Source organism: Pundamilia nyererei, unplaced genomic scaffold, assembly GCF_000239375.1.
Source record: "Pundamilia nyererei isolate P.nyererei 1_Seehausen unplaced genomic scaffold, PunNye1.0 scaffold00037, whole genome shotgun sequence".
Taxonomy (NCBI): domain Eukaryota; kingdom Metazoa; phylum Chordata; class Actinopteri; order Cichliformes; family Cichlidae; genus Pundamilia; species Pundamilia nyererei.
The window spans coordinates 2932511-2951240 of NW_005187438.1; the positions used below are offsets into that span (position 1 = coordinate 2932511).

At 38.2% G+C, this 18730-nt stretch overlaps 1 protein-coding gene across 1 annotated transcript in view; it reads right to left on the minus strand.

Annotated features, from left to right (window-relative positions):
* The window catches only part of cnksr2a (connector enhancer of kinase suppressor of Ras 2a), an 84717-nt gene that overhangs the window by 45277 nt on the left and 20710 nt on the right, over positions 1–18730 (minus strand). Inside the window, exons 2-3 of the mRNA XM_013910158.1 lie at positions 13342–13505; positions 11754–11956 (exon numbers count right to left, since the gene is read on the minus strand). Coding sequence (XP_013765612.1) covers positions 11754–11956; positions 13342–13505 — 367 coding nt within the window. The remainder of the gene's footprint in view (positions 1–11753; positions 11957–13341; positions 13506–18730) is intronic.

The following is an 18730-nucleotide window of genomic DNA, read 5'->3' on the forward strand; positions in this document are numbered from 1 at the left end:
AAACAAACAAACAAAGCAAAAAAACACTGGGCACTATTCAGGCTCATGTGCAACCCTGGGCTCTAATGCACATGCTGTTACATGAAACTGGCAAGACAAGAGACAGGAAATTGTTTTACATTGGAAAAAATATTTTGCAAAGTGGGAAACTAACAACAGTTTTTAAGATCAAAATATATGTAGTGTTATGTTTAATATGTAAAATTAAAAGTAATCAAATGACCCTTTTTAAGAATCGTAGAATCGCATACATTATATTGTTTTAAACACAATTGATTACTTGGTATCAATACATTTGCCATACAATCAGAAGCTGAACAACCAAAACTGGCACACAGGTAGATTTTATGTCCCTGAAGGTTCTTTATCTTTATCTCATAGCAACCACCTACCAATGGGCTAAAATGACCTATTTTATGTACTTTTACTAATTTATATGTTTATCATTTTCATTTCATGAAAACTACATATAATTATAACGCCTTGCCTTAAAACTTGAATATCTTGATAAATTAGGACATCACCTAACAGTGGACTATAATGGAATCAATATAGTAGAGCGGAACACAAGTATTGCAGGAGACCCACAAAAATGTGCTAATTTTTATGCAGTCAACCTCATGTTAATCTTGTATTTATTTATATACACAAGATCTAATTAAAAATGTTTTTTTGTTTTTTTTAAAAAGCTTCAAAGTAAATTGGAATACAAAGTACAATGTTTACATCTAAAATGTAGTGGGAGAAAAAGTACCCTGGGGCTGCTGCCACCCCGTGCCCCCACTCTGTACATACCTGTTAACTTTAGGACAATGAAAGTAGTTATTACCTTACAAATTTGTAAGGAGAGTATGTTGTTTTTCCTTTTTGTTGTGTTTGTTTGGAGCAAATAAGGAAAAAGAAGAACAAAAAGAAGAGTTTTGTTGTGATGTGGTGGCTTCATCTTTGGTACAGGCTCACAACTGTACTCACAACTTTTCCACTTTATTGATTATTCTTCAAAGGTGAATTGATTGTTTTGTTTGTTGAATATCAGAAATGGTAAGATACACTGACCACATGTTGCCATCTGTCTCGGAGTGGTTTTCAAATCTTAATAAGCCAGTCCTCATTTCCCTGCCTCAGTCTCCATCTCTTCGTTACTGAACGAATCAAAATCAGCACCAGTCCTTTCTTCTTGTTGGCAGCCAGTAGGCTTGTATGTGTCCTGGCTTGTTAGATAGTGGTACAGCTTGAAGGCTTGCTGGTAATTAAATCCACCAGATCTAAAACCAAATCGTTTTGCCAGGACAAGCAGCAGAGAAAAGTGGCAAAGTATCATATTTATGAAGCTCAAAACAGAATGTCTGTTTTTTTGGCTCAATTAACCCATTACCAATTGGCAATTGGCAATTACTGACTTTCTGCAGCACGACAAATATCAATGCTCCATCACTTTATAGCATTAAAAAAAATAAAAATCATCAAATCTATATTTAAAAAGCCAAATTGTTTATGCAACTACTATCTTGTTATCTTGTATGTAATTCACTACTACTGTCAGAAGGAAAGGGTTATGCACTGTTAAGCTGTTATAACGATGATGATATAGAGGAGCTTTGGGAGTCTGGACTTGTTTAATTTATATTTATAAAGATCAATTTTGGTGGTGCAGAGGTTTTAAGAAGTTGAAAACTGGAGCCATAAAGAGTTAATTTGTGGTTAGCTTCCTTAGAGGACTTACAAACACTGGTTTGGAAAACCATAAATGGATGTCTGGACTGAACGCTGGATAGGTGACATGGCAGAACATGTGGGGGTGGATTGTTGAAGCAGAGCTGAAGACTCCTCCACTGTCCACTGGCCTGCACATACTCTTGGCTTTTTAGATGGACATAACAAATTAGTTGCCATCTTGGTGTTTGAAACTAGACATGACGATCAAGTGGCATATCTGACCAAAACTGAGGGATGTTGCAGTTTCATAGTAAAACATGCCCTACTTTCTCATCTATTTCACTCTACATGAAACCCTAATTTACAGAATAAATGAGTTGCAACCAGAGGAGTCACCCTCTGTTAAAGAACAATGCAGAATGAAGACACTCCTGCACTGGTTTCACTTTGCAGAAGCTCTGTCATTTGGATGCAATCTATGCTCAAACCTCATACTTAACTACAGCCATTAACCGAAACATACCCAATAATAAAAGAAAAGTTTAAGAACAGTAAAAAAACAAAGAGTTTGTTATTTGAATATGAATATGTCTCTGCTGCGAGTATGCAATCCAAACCACTGCAGGTAGGTTTCAGGGGATTGAACAGTAATGCACTTTCTCTAAAGAAAGAGGACACAGCAGCAGTGGACAAAAGACAGAAAGTGCGTTAGTGAACCAGGTAAATAGGCCATCTTGTTCTGAGTGCACCAATTTACACACCTTATACTGACTATTTCTCATTTCAGCTCAGGTTTTAGAAATAAACAAACAAAAAAAGCACAATTTAGACATGGATGTTCTTTCTTTTTTTAATCTGGTTTCGGTCTGAAAGAAATAAATTGTGCGAGAGGAGCTATTAGGCCACTTTGGATTCATTAAGCTACTTTGCCACTGGCATTGTCAATTCCCAATGTCTCCCACATGTCTGTATGCTCGGTCATAGTTTCCACTAAAGTGTGCACACTCTGCTATCAAGTTTGTTTTTATAAAAAACTATTTTTTTTCCTGTGAGAGACGAGCTTCTAAAGCCCCTTTTTGTGCCAACACAATGTTTATAAATGGACCTCTTGTCACACTGAAGCATAATGGACTATTCAGGTATGGAGAAGGTGTTAACGATAAGGTACATGCTGCGGCTAATGGGGTGCTAATGACGGCACACACACACACATACACACACATACATACACATACACACAGAGACGAATCCAAGGAGCGTACAGTACTATAAATGTTAGTGCACATTGATGACATATGGGTTGCACATACAACGTAATGAAGTGAATGGAAAGATGCACACTTCCTTCATTGTTCTAAAGACCCAGATTAAAATTCGGCCACAGCCTCTAGTGTATGATTTATCTGTGGTGTGTGTGATTTGGGTCATCAGTATTGAGGCTGAGTGCTATATATATATGCAGGACCTAAGGCTATGCAGACTGTTTGCTAACCACCAGGCCCCAGTCCTCAAACAACAGTTTTTACCCCAACTAGAGTCTATGATGATGCTACAGTGTAGGGTACCTTGAGTTTACTAAAACCCCAAAGGTCCAAAAAGCAAACAAAAAGAGATAAATGAGGCAAAGCCACATGGCCCAAATATGTTTGCATTACATCCATAAATCTTTGCATGAAGACATCCCTCGTCCTTCTGAGGAATTCCAATGTTTTTAAGTTTTCTTTCATGTTTGAAAATTCAGTTACAACTGTCTATACATTAATAGCTACATTGTAAACACTTGGTACTAAGGTGTAGTACAGATAAAGATAAAAATGTGCAGCCTTTATTTGTAGTCCAACCTTCCAAACTTACTATTCTTAAAGTCTAACTCCGTCATATCTCAAAAGATAGACATTTTTAAACTCAGTTTAAATAGATCTTTCTAAGGATGCTGACCTCAGAGCTAGCTGCAAATAAATGTAAGTAATCAAAAAAACACACAAAAAAGGATGATGCTTTTGACTCCAGGATGCGCCTGAGAAGCATCAGTTTTGAAAATAACCTAGTTATAGTTTTCTGGATCTGGATTCACTGCAAACTAGAACTGCTAGAAGCTAATTTGGCAAACTTTCAAAAGTGAAGTAAATATAGGGTAAACTAAAATGGACATCTCTATAGCCCATAGCTTGACAGACTGAATCTAGCATTCCTCCTGTTTATATCACCCAAAGCATTTTATACTCTTATCATTTATATTTCTACAAGAGTAACTTTCTTTTCTGTCTTCATTTCATTTCAGAAAGACGTTTCCCTTATTTTCCTCTATGAATTTGAATTTGTCATTTAACCTTCAATGTTTGATTGCACCTGTCTGTTTTTTTGAAGGATGATTTTATTTAGTATGCAGGCCATTTTTGAGTGGTTTTGTTTCCTTATGCTAAACCACACTAGGGAATACTCTGGTAGGACACTGTGACACAACCAGAATTAACCAACAGATTGAAACTGCCATCTTGTTGCCTTTGAAATTATGATTTAGAAGACAGAAGCCAGCCATTCATAATAGTTGGCCCCCTTAAAGTGAATTTGGTGTTCATGATAAGACAGCAATTAGATGGAATTAGTTTAATTCAATTTTCAATTCACTTCAATTTTATTAATAGCACCAAATAACAACAATAGTCACCTTAAGACGATTTATATTGCAACATAAAGACCCTACAATAATACAGAGAACCCCAAAAATCAGAAAACCCCTATGAGCAATCGCTTGGCAACAGTGTGAAGGAAAAACTCCCTTTTAACAGGAAGAAACCTCCAACATACACAGGCTCAGAGAGGTGCGTAGATCTGCCAAAGCTGGTTGAGGGTGAAGGGAGGAAACTGAGTGTAAACTGAAACTAAATGTGTTCGAATTGGCAGTTACATGCAGTCTGTTTCCATCTACATCCACAGAAATTCACATTTATTACTTAGGTTCCAGAGTCTAGCCAGAACGTCATAGGTTTTAACAAATATTCAAAAATTCCTCTACAATGACACTGTTTATGGATCTGTTTTTACATAGAACTATAACCAAAATACAGTCAGATGGCAACCAACCAGCTGAAACAAGTCCCCTATTCCACAGAGACGCATCACAGATGAGATGCACTCACCGACTCAGCTGACTGAGATTGTTTGCAGTGTGTTTGCAATTAGTCTAGAAATCATATGGAAATAACTATTGAAGCCCTGCCAATCTGACTGAAAGAACTGGGCAACCAGCTGATCACTGCAACTATTGCAGAGAAATTCAATGCAACCACCAGATTTGCCTAGTCACAGTGAGGTTGCCATCCATATTTCACTGTAGTGTACGTTAACCACTAGTTTCGCCGAATGTGTATTCCCTAATTGGTTGCTGTGTCAAATATGTTGAAATGTGAAAATGACTGCAAAGAGATAATGCAAAGAGGTTTCTGGTGCTGTACCAAAAACTGTGACGCAGTGAAAGTGTGAGAAGCACAATGCAGATGAGGAGGTTTTTGGTGCAGCATCCTCTTTGAGACACAGTTCAGCCAAGGATCACCAACCGGTTGGATATCACATATAGTTTCCTTAGTGACGTGTGGATTTGCAGAGGTCACTGACCATTTCTAGGCCTGTGTGACAGAGGCATTAGCCTATGTAATGGGATGTAGTGCTTCTGGGATTTTTGCAAGTGAGTATTTTTTAAGTTAATCACTTCTACCCTTTGTGATTAATTGACTGTGAGCTTGTTGTAAGGTCACAGACCCCATCAGTAGCAAGGCGCTCCTATAGGTGACACTAATAACTCAAATAAAAGGCAATTTCTGGCCTTTCAGATATATAGTCTATATTAAATCATAAACTGAGGATCCCTCTCTGCCATACTGCTATTGTTGTGTGTGACACAATGACTGCGTACCACAGAGGTGAGCAGTGTGATTTGTCTTAAAATGCCTCTGCTTGTCCATCTACAAAGCTAATGACTGTATTTTTTTTTTTGCTGCATGCTACATCATGCAACGTCATCATCATGTTTGTCCTCCAGAACTCAAGAGCCATAAATCTGCTAAGAAATCACAGAAATAAATGTGCTCCTTGTAACAAGACAGACCTTGCCTGACAATCCGTGTGATTTGAAATTCTCTCCTATATCATAATAAATGTATAGGACTTTTTGGTTGCACTATAAACATGACCTGCATATAGATTATTTGGCATGTATTTAACAGCTCCAACCCAGCAACACACCCCATACCTCTAAGTCTCCTTATTCACGAAACTGGTAAAATAAATAAATAAATAAATAAATAAATACATTTGAAACACTCGAACTGATGCGGGTTTTTTTGTTTTTGCTTGTTTTTTTCAAATCTATCGGAAAATATTTCGCATTTAAAATGCAGTTTGCCGGGCCACGTTATTAATTCATAGGGAGGAGCTTTCAAATGTGCATTTAAAAGAAACCAAAATCGATCAAGTCAGGTAAAAATTATGCCTGGAAGGGGAAAGTAAACATATATGGAGTCTTCAGGGGCAGCAAAAAGATTGTGTGTACTCTACCCACGCTGTTATTTTATACATGAAAAGGTTGCAAAATGTCTTTTTAAGTCATTTTGGGAGAAGCTGCTGCACATTTGCAATCTGAGCGCTGAACCGCTGCTGCACTTTTCCTCCATCCCCGAGAGGTCTAATAAGCAGCAATCAGAAGGAGATGAAAGTTCATTTTTAACACATTTTAAACCAATTTGCTTCTGTTGCGTACCTTATAAGATGAAACCATCCTGCCGTTACAAATTCAGGGCAGCTTTTAGCCTGATGTGCTCACCTTTTCCACATTGTTAGGATCCCCTAATGAATTCATTACTTTCAGTAACCAAAAAGGTCTGACTTCAGTAACAAAATAATCTTGTTCTGCTCACACATTTCTTCTCTCCTGACTGTAAAGATCAATTTTATAAGATGTTATTTCATCAAAATAAAGCTTTAGTGGGATCATATTGGTGTCATCAATTTCAAATCACTTGTGTTTCCTCACAAACCTGGAAAATGTTCTTTTGTCTTTTGTTGTATAATCTGCATGATAAAAACATCTTTAAAAAATGAGTTGTTGCACAGTATCTCACAACTGAAGAACAGAAAGCTCTGCTGAGTCTACCCTTATCTCAATGTCGCTTTGCCATTTTCAATTGCATCACTTTGCGTGGGCGACCGCGTGTGCACTTGCATAAGTGCGTGTCAGTGCGTGCCGAGGTGGGTGTGTGTCTGCGAGTGTGTGTTTTTACGAGGCCGTGGGCGTTTCTATGAGTCTGAGGCTCTATGCATTAATGTTTGTTTTGTGGCCTAGCTGGCTTGAGGACAGGTGTGGGTGCCTGGCATTTCAAGAACCGATGTCAAAGACCTTTAGTTGTGTAGCTTATGTGTGTGCTGTGCGCAGAAGATCGTGTCGAGTCATGAATAAATGAAGTGACAGACAACAGAAGAGAGTGAGGAGAGAAGCATGGTGAGAGCGAAAAATGTCTGAGATTATCCCTTTACAAAAAAACCCCAAAAACATATTTCACAAAAACGATGTCAACAACCAACATCTGCAGGAGGGAGCTTGTGTTTTGCAGATTGGTGCTTTCCTTGTACAAAACAGAGAAGTGAGAGAGGATTTGTTACTACAGTCACTATTTTAGTTTTTTCCTAAACATTTCTTTTAGATTAACTGATTTTTTGGATTTGTACATAAGGTCCCAAAATAAGGACAAATGGACACCAAGTTAAGTTTTCAGTTAAGGTTACATCACATATTACAGAAACTGAAATGCACTTCTTTGTCTTTCAGATTATGATTACACAAGTAGATCTCAGTATATTATAATATCATCACTTTTAATTTGGATGCTCATGGTTCACAGCACATGAAAATCTGAACTCCAGTATGCGAAATTATTAAAAATTATTATTAAAAATACTGCTGGCAGCCAATGGTATCCCATCATCCTTCACACCATACCATAGGTATACCAAAGGTATGAATTTCAAATTCCCACATTGCCTTGTTCTTGTTATTGCATGCAGAAGATTTTCAGAAAACTTGACCTCTGACCTCTAACCTTGAGGTCAAGGTTACTGAGATTCAAACTGGCCCGAGATGTTTAGTAGATAGACCTATGGTATCAATTAAAAACTCCTAGGTGGCGTTCTTCTTCAGTTATCTCATTCACAAACTTGGGTTTCCATATTGCTTGCCTGCCTACCCAGCAGGATGACAACAATACCTCAATCAACCTTATGACTGAGGGATAAAAAAGGATTTTTAATACTGAAATGAAAAGCATGATCATTTACACACTCAGCACTTGGTTAGGTTTTCATGAATTTCTGTATCAGTTTAGTTTGGCATGTAGTGGGTCAGCTTTTGACAGGTGTGCTCAAAGTCCATGTTGCTTCGAAAGTGGCCTTTAAGCTAATTTGAGTGGAGTCTTTCACATCTTCCTCCTGACAGTACCCATGGATTCTGTGTGAGGTCCAAGACAGATGACTTGGCTAGCAAATCATGCACATGATAACATGGTCAGAAAACCATTCTGTAGTAGATTTGGCAATGTGGTAGGGTGCTAAGTCATGCTAGAAAATAAAATCAGCATCTTCATTAAGGTTGAAAGCAAATGGCTGCATTGACTTTGGACCAACCACCACCAAGACCAGCACATGACATGGGACACCAGATCGGAGACATCTGAAAGATCACACTTTGCTTAAAAAAATTCGGATTCTGAGTTTCTTGACTCTTCCATGCAACCCTAGGACATTGATTTCCCAATGAGAAGCAAAGCTTATTTTCATTTTAAAAAAAGGACTTTGGACCACTAAGCAGCACTCCAGTTCTTTTTCTCCATATGCCACGATGCTTCTACTATTTTCTCTGGTTCAAGACTGGCTTGAAATTAAGAATGTGAAAGCTGTAGCTTTTTTTTCCTGAAGACGTGTGCTCGTGGTAACTCTTGATGCTCTGACTAAAGTTCTTGAATCCACTTTTCTCGACAGTCCTCTTGAGGGTGCAGCTATCCCTATTGATTACACATTTGTTTCTTACCACGCTTTTCTCTTCCGGTCAACTTTCCATTACCATGCTTTGATAGGCACTCTGTGAACAGCCAGCCTTTTCGGCAATGACCTTTTATGGTCATGGAGTTTTGCAACTGGGGTCAATTACTTTAATCAGCTGCTAAAATTCGACATGTTCGATTGTGCTTACTGGCATCGTGTCTTTTACAACAAAGTACCGTTGCATTTGTGTTATCAGTGTCTCTTCACTTTTTGTCACAAGGGATGGTGCTGGACAAACTGCCTTGGACTGTAAAGTGTTGCACTGTGCAAATGGCACTGCTTAAGATGGTAAAAATGAGCCACGCTGCTACCCGTCTTTATGGTAACATGTTTGCAACACCATTTGCAGTGTGTGCTACTTTGCTTCTTTGAAGGCCTTTAAAGAGGCTCTGATCCTTCTTTTCAAACAATGTCCTCATCTTTTGAGCCTTGGGCTGTGTCACTTGGTATTTCTTGTTTGACAGCAGGTTTTCATGAACATTTTTTGTTGTCATGGTTCTGGGTCTTGGACCTGGTGTTTTTGTGTTTAGTTTGGAATTTTGTTACATCTTCATTGTTTTAGGCTTTGAGAAATTTTTTTATGTTCCAAGATTCTATTTATATATTTGCTCATTAGTTATTCTCATTCCCATATTGTTTTTCCAATGTATTATGAATATCTAGTTTAGTTTAGATAGGTTTAATAGTTCCCTTAGTGTTGCCCTACTGTCCTTAGTCACATCTCTGTATTTTTTTATGTTAGTATGCTCCATGTTAAGTCTGCCATGTCCCCATGTTTGTTTACCTTTTTTCCGTGTCAATCTTGTGTGTCTTAGTCTCAATATGTTTGTGCTTCCTGTTTTATTTTGATAGTCTCTCATCCCACATGCTTTATGTTCACTTTTGCTTCCCCTGTCTCATTATGGCTAATTTGGTCCAGCTGTGTTTCCCAACTGTCTCAATCACCCTCCTGTTGTGTCAGCCTCCCTTTGTCCTTTGTCAGCACGTTCCCAGTGTTTCCCACTTCCTTGTATCTCGTTGTATTTTTCCAAGTTTAGTTAATGTAATTTAAAGTTTTCACTTCATTTTTGTATTTAATGCTTAGTCTTTTGTTTGTGGATTATCAGCCAAAGAACCACTCGCCTTTTGTTAAGATTATTCTGTCTCCAGACATCTGCATTTGGGTCCTCCACATCGGACTCAGTCTGCTCTTCCTGCAGACCTTGACAATTTTGTCAGTCAGTCATTCATTCCTAACGTACTTGTGTGTATGGCTTCAATAGAGCAAACATTAGCACATGTGCTGCTGCAGGCTGCTCCTCCTACGCTCTATGTCAACATAATCTGACATGGTTATAACTCTGGATGGATGGACATGGATGGACAAGTTCTTTCGACTTTACATTTAACCCATCTTATATTTCTGTCAAGTAAAAGCTGTTTCACAATAATGATCTTTATTGTTTTATTGCCCAGACCTAGATACACAGTATTTATATTCACTCAAACATGATGAGAAATATTTGAATAGTCTGAGATACAAGATTCCTTTCATACAGCATCGTACAAACAGTGCAAATATTTCACATTGCATGTCATGGATGAGTTAATATTTAAGTTTAAATTTGTGAGTTAAATTACAAAATAAAATTTAAATTAACTCACGTGATATTCGGTCTTTTGAGACACAGAAGTAATGGTGGGAAAGTCATTCCCAGTATACCTTTCTAGCCTGAGGGTTATATGCATAACTGGTCCACTGTAATGTGAAACTGACATAAAAAATGTTTAAATAATTTATGAACACTCATAAATTGCTATTATTGTTTTGTTCATTTATTTATATTAACCCTACCTACAGACCCCAGAGGTACTTTTTTAATCATATGTGATTTAATTATATTACATTTCATGTATTTTTCCAAGTTTTCATCACTCTGTAAATCACTTTGTTCCCAGCTATTTTGAATCATTGCGTTCTCTTGTATTTTAATCAGTGTTTTATTATGTTTTAATACAAATGCATCTGCAGAAATCTTCTGAGACCCCAGTCAGAGCACCCAATTCTGCCTACACTGTAAAAAAAATTCCATATTTAATGTTGTTATTTTGACATTTGTTTCAAAGTAATTTGATCAAATAATGTAGAACAAAAGCGGAGCAAACCCAAAATATCTAGTGACTGACCACTGAAGGCTTATTGACTTTCTTAACTTAAGTCAATACAGTATGTCATCTCATCAAAATATCACTGCAAAGCCTTCTGAGCTCTCTGGGTCCCGTTTTAATAAATGTAATAGACAAATTTATTGAGTTATGTTCATGGAGGGCCCTAATTAAAAGCATTGCACAGTATAAGTGCCTGCAGCATGTGGTGTTAATCGCCCTACATAAACACTGTTAATTTTTTCATCATGGACATATTGAACAATCCTAATTTGAACAGCCTTTATTATGACAGAAGATCGTACTCAGAACAAGTTTTCTATCTATTTTTGTGCTAATAAACAAATCCAAACCAAGACAGTAGCATCGGGGTGGTGTCTGATAACTTCAGTCTTGCAACAGGTGGTCTGGCCCGGATCTCAACATCACAGAGTCTGGGATCAGGCTCCATGATGGTGAGGATCAGACAGAAGACACTGAGACAGCCTAAACTCACAGAAGAGTCTCGGAAAAACATCACCTGCCAAGTGTACCGAGGAGAATTGGTCTTGTTGCAAAGACAAATATTGATTTGATTTAGGTTTCAAAGAGCTGCATGGCTTGGCTAAAATCTGAAGTTTGACGTAGTTCACATTTTTATCTCTCGCATGACTAGATCTGCTGTCATACAAGTGAATCATTGAATAACACAAACAGTCTGCAAGCATGGAAATCCTCAGATTTCGAGCATATACCCTATGGCACACCACAAAGGGTAAATCATAAAATCTGTTTGTACAACTAAAGCACCAACCTGCATCATCTCTCCTTTGGATAAACACACCGCGTCTGTGCGCAAAGACAAATTTAGAGAGTATATTCACCTGTCCAGCCAGGCCAGCAGGCTCTTGGCAGCGGTGATGAGGTCGACCACAGAGGTCAGCAGATCATTGGGGAGGCGCCGCGAGCTCCTGCTCTCTGATTGGCTGCTCCGACGCCGTCCGGAAATGAAGTTCTGCAGGTTCTTGGCTGAGGCGCCGAGCTTGTGAGCCAGAGTCCTGACGCTCTCTGTCTCCAGCCCTGAGTTCTAGATGTAAACAAAGATATAAACACAAACAGCGAACCTTCATGAATACAAATTATTTGTCAGCAGGTTTGCCAGCTTTTATTAAGATTCTGCTGCATATTGGTCAATTTTATTGTAAAAAAATAAGCTCCATTTTGTCTTTTATTGTCTTCCACGATGGAGGCGACTAAAATGATGGATATGAATGACTCACAATGACTAAAATGGTTGTTGGAATTATTCAGAGAACACAGTCTGAGTGGGTGATGATGATGATCATCGTGACATTTATCTAGTTTTCCTGAGATTTCTTTTCTTTTTTGGAATAATTGTCTGAATGAATATGTGACCAGGCTGCTGGAAGCCATTTTCATCATCATCTGCTCTGCCCTCATGTTAAAATCTGCTTGTAGGAACTTTAATTCAGATTTATTGACTGGAGATGTCAGAGATGTCGAGCAAACAGCACACAACGCAGTGAAGACAAAAGCACTGCACAGAGAAGAGTGACAAGTTCAGTTCAGTCAAGAGTGCTACAAAAAGACTGTTGTTTTGCGCTGCGTTAAATTCGGTTTCACAGTATGGATCTACCCTTTAATGTGCATACATGGGAAGTCAGAAGCAGGGAGCGCAGCAGGAAGAACCTCACATAGCACAGAGCAGAGATTAATGACAACACATTCAGCACAGATTCAGTCAGATACAGTGAGAAAAGGAGGAGCTGGAGTGGAGGGCGGGCTGAAAACTAAAGCAGCTAAAATAGCCACACCCATCAATTGGGTGTGTAGAAGGGTATCAGTGGGTTGGCGCTGAGATGACATGGATAACTTAATGGTCTGGCTAAACTAACAGTTTGCCCAATTTACTATTTTGGTATTTGAGGAAATTATTTTTCTTCTTTTTAAGATATACTCTTCCTAAACCGGTTTTATTGTGTTTCAGGTTTCATCTTCCTTATAATCTTATATCTAAAAACAATGCTAATCATCTTAAGTTGACTTTATTTTTGCTGTCCTCATTTGAATGACTTATTTGTAACTCATTTTTTATGATTCATATATTGCCACCTTAGTTTCAGTGTTGCTTGCTTTGTACAGCTGATGTTGATGTTCTGCCAGATATTCCTTAAAAAAGGAGGTTGCTAACCCTGAATCAATTTTTCTAATAAACATAAATTCATGTTTCTCAAGCCAAAAAAGTATTCATTGCATTAATTTGGAACTCCGAATGTTCAAAACGAGGCTATTTGTTTTTACTTTGAGATAGGGACAATTAGGAAATGCCAGGGTTTAACGGAGGACACTAACACATTACTGGCAGTGGCATACATTAAAGCTGCAGCTGTAGAGACTGCTAATGAGAGCTCAGCACTACAGTGAAGCACAAAGCAGAACACACAAACTCACCAGGGCACAGAGCAAGTCGACAGCCTCCAGAATGAGCTCCTGGTGTCCGATGCGAGAGACTCCCAGCTCCTCAAGTTCGGCGTGGCTAATCCTCAGCAGCCGCTCCCCACAAACACCTCCGCGCTCAAAGACACACACATACTGTTGCAAGCAGTCGTCCAGACCTGCAATAGACAAGCACATTATCAAGGTTGCTCGCAAGAGACACATTCACATTTGTTCCAAAACCTATGGGATCACAACCTTCACCTTCAGCCTCTGGATTCCAATCAGTTTAAATGGTCAAAAAGGGACCCAAACAAGAAGAAGTGCTAAAGTTTTTAAACACCTGGGACTCTCCAGGAGCTTTTAGAACTGAAGATAAGAGCACCTTTCAGATAAGAGGTCTTCTTGAAGAATCTAAAAAGAAGTACAGGTGCCTTCAACACAAGCGCTTCAGACAACTTAAGACCTACTTTTATGGGTTCGAATAGCTTCCTAATTATTGGCATGAATTTAGCTGTAATACATTTTAGAGTGATGGGATAAAAATAATGCAAACACATTTACATACACCTATTCTTCATAACTGAATTAATATTACATGTAAAATTAAATGTGCACGTTTTTAACCCCCATCTAGAGAGTTTTGGCTTGAATCACAATTTCAGAGATAATGGATACAGAGATGTCTGCCTTCTCTTAAAAATAATGGAGTCAAAAAAGCACTTTGTCAAAGTGCCAAGAAAAAATAAATCAATTAAAAGATGATATTTGAAAAATGTCACTTTTATTCTAAAGAAATTAATAAATAATTAAAAAAAAAACATTCACTTTCATGTGACAAGATTCACAGGAACTTTTCTATCCTTCCAAATGTATTTGGTCAACATAAAAATGTATTCCGCTTTTTACTTCATACTATATTTCATAATCTTTAATCTATTTTAGTAGCTTCATTTAGTTTCCATTCTTTACAATAGCATTTTAAACATGTATCTTACTATATTTTATTTAATCTCTCTGTGTGTGGCCATGAACTCATCGTACACAAGCAGGAGCTGAAAAAACAAACTTGACATCCCATATTGTGATACCATATGATGCCTAGCAACCACGTACCATCACTTAAATTGACCCATTAGTAGTTTTTATGCACAATAAAATGATAAAATATATATATATTATAATTTATGCAGTTTTATAGTATGAATGACATTTCATTTGTATCAACAAAACTTCAATTATGCATGATATCTCATGATGTTATCTTGTTGCCTAGTGACCAAACAATAGTGCCCTTATCATATACCGCGTATGGGTATATGATACCCATACGCGGTATATGATAAGGGCTTTTATTATGAAAGGAAGGGACAAAGGGTGGTCGCACATGCATCAGCATTCTGTAATTACCAGGCAGGGGTAGCATTGTGTTGTTAGTATTTAGCTCATCACCTTACAAAGTAATTGTAGGTTTTGCACCAAACACCTAAATGTGTCAGAGCAAATGTCACTTTATACTTTTTAAATATTAATTTTATTTTTAAATAAAAAATAAAATGCTGTAATGTACAGAATTATTTGGCATTATCGTTACAGAAAATGAAGTCACATCCTGTCTTTATTTATTATTATTTCTTCCTCTCTATTGTCATACTGTGACTTTTCTGCTCACTCATTTCTACTGCTGGATACTGTCAGTAACCATAACTATAAAGAGCCTATAGATATATATAGTGATATGATTAAAGGCTATATTTATGGGAATTATGGGAGTACACAGAAGGTAGTTTGAAATTAATGGCTGTAGACTCTCAGGAAACTCTCATCCCAACGCTACCATCACTCTTCATGGCCTGCCGACAGCTCAGACACTCTTCAACACGTTTATTCCCCGATCAATAACCGCACACGTTCCCACTTAAAATTATAGGTTTTGGGCTGCACTCCAGAAGCCCTAAACAGCTTTCTTTGCCACACTATCAACGGTGGTTTCCTTCTTTAAAGTCTGTCAGTAGGGAGCACAGATTTCTTTTAGTCTGCACAGAAAAATGCAATGCCAGTTTTTCTACTGCTGCTTGTTCCATTTTGTTTGATATAACACAACAGCTGCTGTGTCATGTTTTTGAGACGTTTTAGCTTGTTCGCAGTTTTGTACATTTTGCCTGTTTTAAAACAAGTGCAGCAAAAGGTAAAGTAGGAAACAGAGCTTGGTTTAAGAGAGACGGGAGAGCCACAAAAGGCATTTTGGGACTCGGTTTGTGTATGTGTTAGTTTCAAAGCTGTTTTACTAAGAAATGAAAGGGAATGGAGAGGGAAATGAAAGAAAGAATGAAACTGTCTATTTGCCTCTCCACCTCAGTGCTAACAGGATATATGGAGGTGATTTTCTACTCTGAAATCTCTTAGATTCAGTGAGTTCTTTTCCACAAGTGAAAGGCCTGTTTTACATCTTCCTGAATCATTTCAAATGCAGTGGGGCAGCACGGCGGTGCAGTTTTTAGTTTCTGAGTTTGAAGCTCCTGCTTAGTTGGGTCCTTTTGGTGTGGAGCTACAGCCTATGTCGGTCTCCTCTGGGTTTCTTCCCAGTCTGAATGCATGCTTGTTAGGTTAATTGATGGTTCTAACTTGGCAATGGTTCTAGATGTGAGAACTGGAGACTTGTCTAAGGAATATCCCACCTTTCACCCTGTGTACCTGGGATAGAGTCCAGCATCCCCCTGTGATCCTAAGTTGGATAAGATGTTACAAAAAAAATGATAAATTGTTGGATGTAAAGGCTTAATTTTTAACTGCAATGCAGTTCCAGACATTCAGTGTTTGGCATTATTTTCTATACAGTCTTAAATGTATCTGCTGTGAACATTAAAGCTAGATTATAGTAGAATTTGTCAAAGATATTTTTTACATACATCATCTACAAGTTAGAGCTGCAATATAATTCTGTGGAAAATGAAACCCTGGCTATATACTAGAACATCAGTACTGCCTGGGTAACTGTGGTTTTTTTGCCCTAACAGCTTTCTTTCTCTGAGTTTCACTTTGGCAGCTGTGACCCTTGATATTCAGGTTTTACAAAAATGAGGTGATTGTTAGCTGCAGGTCAATGAAAGAGTTGCTCTCAGAAGATTGGTGTGCATATTTGGCTTAGCACAGATTTTTAAACCAGACACAACCCTCCCATTTATCCAGGCTCATAACCAACAGGGGTTGCATGCTAGCGCGTGAACCAGTGACCTTTCGCTTGTGAGGTGAATGTTAGCAAAACACAACCCCAACCTCATGAACGGGGATCACCAGCTAGTGTACTCTCACTGCTAGTGCAGTCTCAAATTGGAGCGTTGCATGAGGAAGGATGTCTGGTGTAAAGTCAAACAATTTGATTATTAACTTCACAGGAAAATTGTAATTAAGTGAACAAGAAAAGTAACAACAGTCACGAGGTGGGAAAACTCAAAAATCGATGAATCATGTTACCTTGATATTTTGAGCGTTCTAAGCAGTAAAAATAGCAGGTTGGCTGCATGTATACTTTTCATGCAGCCTTTCCTCTGTTCATACAAACTGCATTTGTAGTCATGACAAATGACAGAAAGTAAACTAACAAGTATTTCATTTAAAGCACAGCGAAGCCTTTAATTAAGACTTTATACCTCTGATAACTCGCAGGTTTTAAACGTCTGCAATACTTTTCTTCCAAGACTGAAATGAAATTGAAACCGGTGAATGTCTGAGACTAGAGATGCTGCATATCTACTTTGATAATCTTCTATGCTTTTCTCTATTCTCAGTCATAAACAGTTACAGTGCTAGATGCTAATGCTAAACATAGAAAAGTGTGAAATACTGATGTATTACTGATGTACTAAGCAATCCGTGTAAAGATGTAAGATCCTCCCAGAGATTTTTTCTAATCTTGGCTCTGACTGATGTCAGTGAGAGTTAATATCGGTGGATATATTGGTATTGGTATTGGTAAATGGCCTGCATTTCTATAGCGCTTTTTCTAGTCCCTAAGGACCCCAAAGCGCTTCACACTACATTCAGTCATTCACCCATTCACACACACATTCACGCACTGGTGATGGCAAGCTACATTGTAGCCACAGCTGCCCTGGGGCGCACTGACAGAGGCTAGGCTGCCGGACACTGGCGCCACCGGGCCCTCTGACCACCACCAGTAGGCAAACATGGGGTTAGCATCTTACCCAAGGATATTTGGCATGCAGCCAGGAGGCAGCCTGGGATCGAACCACCGACTTTCTAATTAGTGGCTGACCTGCTCTGCCACCTGAGCTACAGCCACCCCAACTTAATATGGTCATCTCAGGAACGCAGTCTAACTGTGAGCACAACAGCCTCACTCATCTGCTGTTCGGTGGGGCGTACTACAAAGCAAGTTCAGCACAGCTGGGCTTTCTTTGCAATAGCTGGCTTGACAAAACAAAAAACCCAGTCAGATAACAAATTACACAATGGTAGTTATCAACTCTGTCTATGTCATATACACACATATGTATGTATGTATGTATATAAATAACAGAAAAAGGCAACGCAGTGAGAAGGCGACGCTGCAGAAAATCATTATTTTACTGCTTGGTGCTGCCATGACAGCTGCACATTAGCGCTCTGAAACTTGATACATGAGGTCTGACACTGTCTTACAAATAGACTGATCAGTTTTTTAATGTGTGCTCAGTAGAAAAAAAAAAAGACTCAGCAGCAGATTAGAAGCAAGCATAAAAACATATTTTTGCATTTTCAGCATCAACCACCGAGTGCATGCAAATTACTGTGACTGTGGTGCTCTTTGCTCTGCTGTAACTGCAGCTGTGCTTCCTTCAGTGGCATTGATAACCAGTGTTGGTCAAGTTGCTTGAAAAAAGTAATCAGCAACTAATTACTGATTACTTCCCCCCAAAAGTAATCCCGTTACTTTACTGATTACTTATTTTCAAAAGTAGCTAATAACTTAGTTACTTTTTAAAAAACACGATTTACAACATGAATAGGTGATAAATAGATCTTTCAGCCCAATTCTACTTTTTCTACATAATCCATCATACAAAATGTAATCAAATGGAAAAGTCTCTTTTTAAAACTTGTTTTATTAGTTTTAATCTTTTAACTTTATGCATCAAGCAAAATTTTAATTATATGCAACATTCTCTGACTGGAAGAAATTTGTTTAACATTTAAACCTATTTTCTGCACATTGCAGCACATAAAATAAAAAAAATGTGTTTACACTAACTCTTTCAAATAGATGCAAGTAAAACACAGCAGAAAATAAATAAAATCAAAGACTAGCGGTCCTGTTGCTCTATTTTCGCTGTAAAAAGAAGTTTAGGGGTAGGTGGAGGTTTGCCCTGGTGCAGGTGTGCCGCAGCGGTCAGTTGAAGAATCC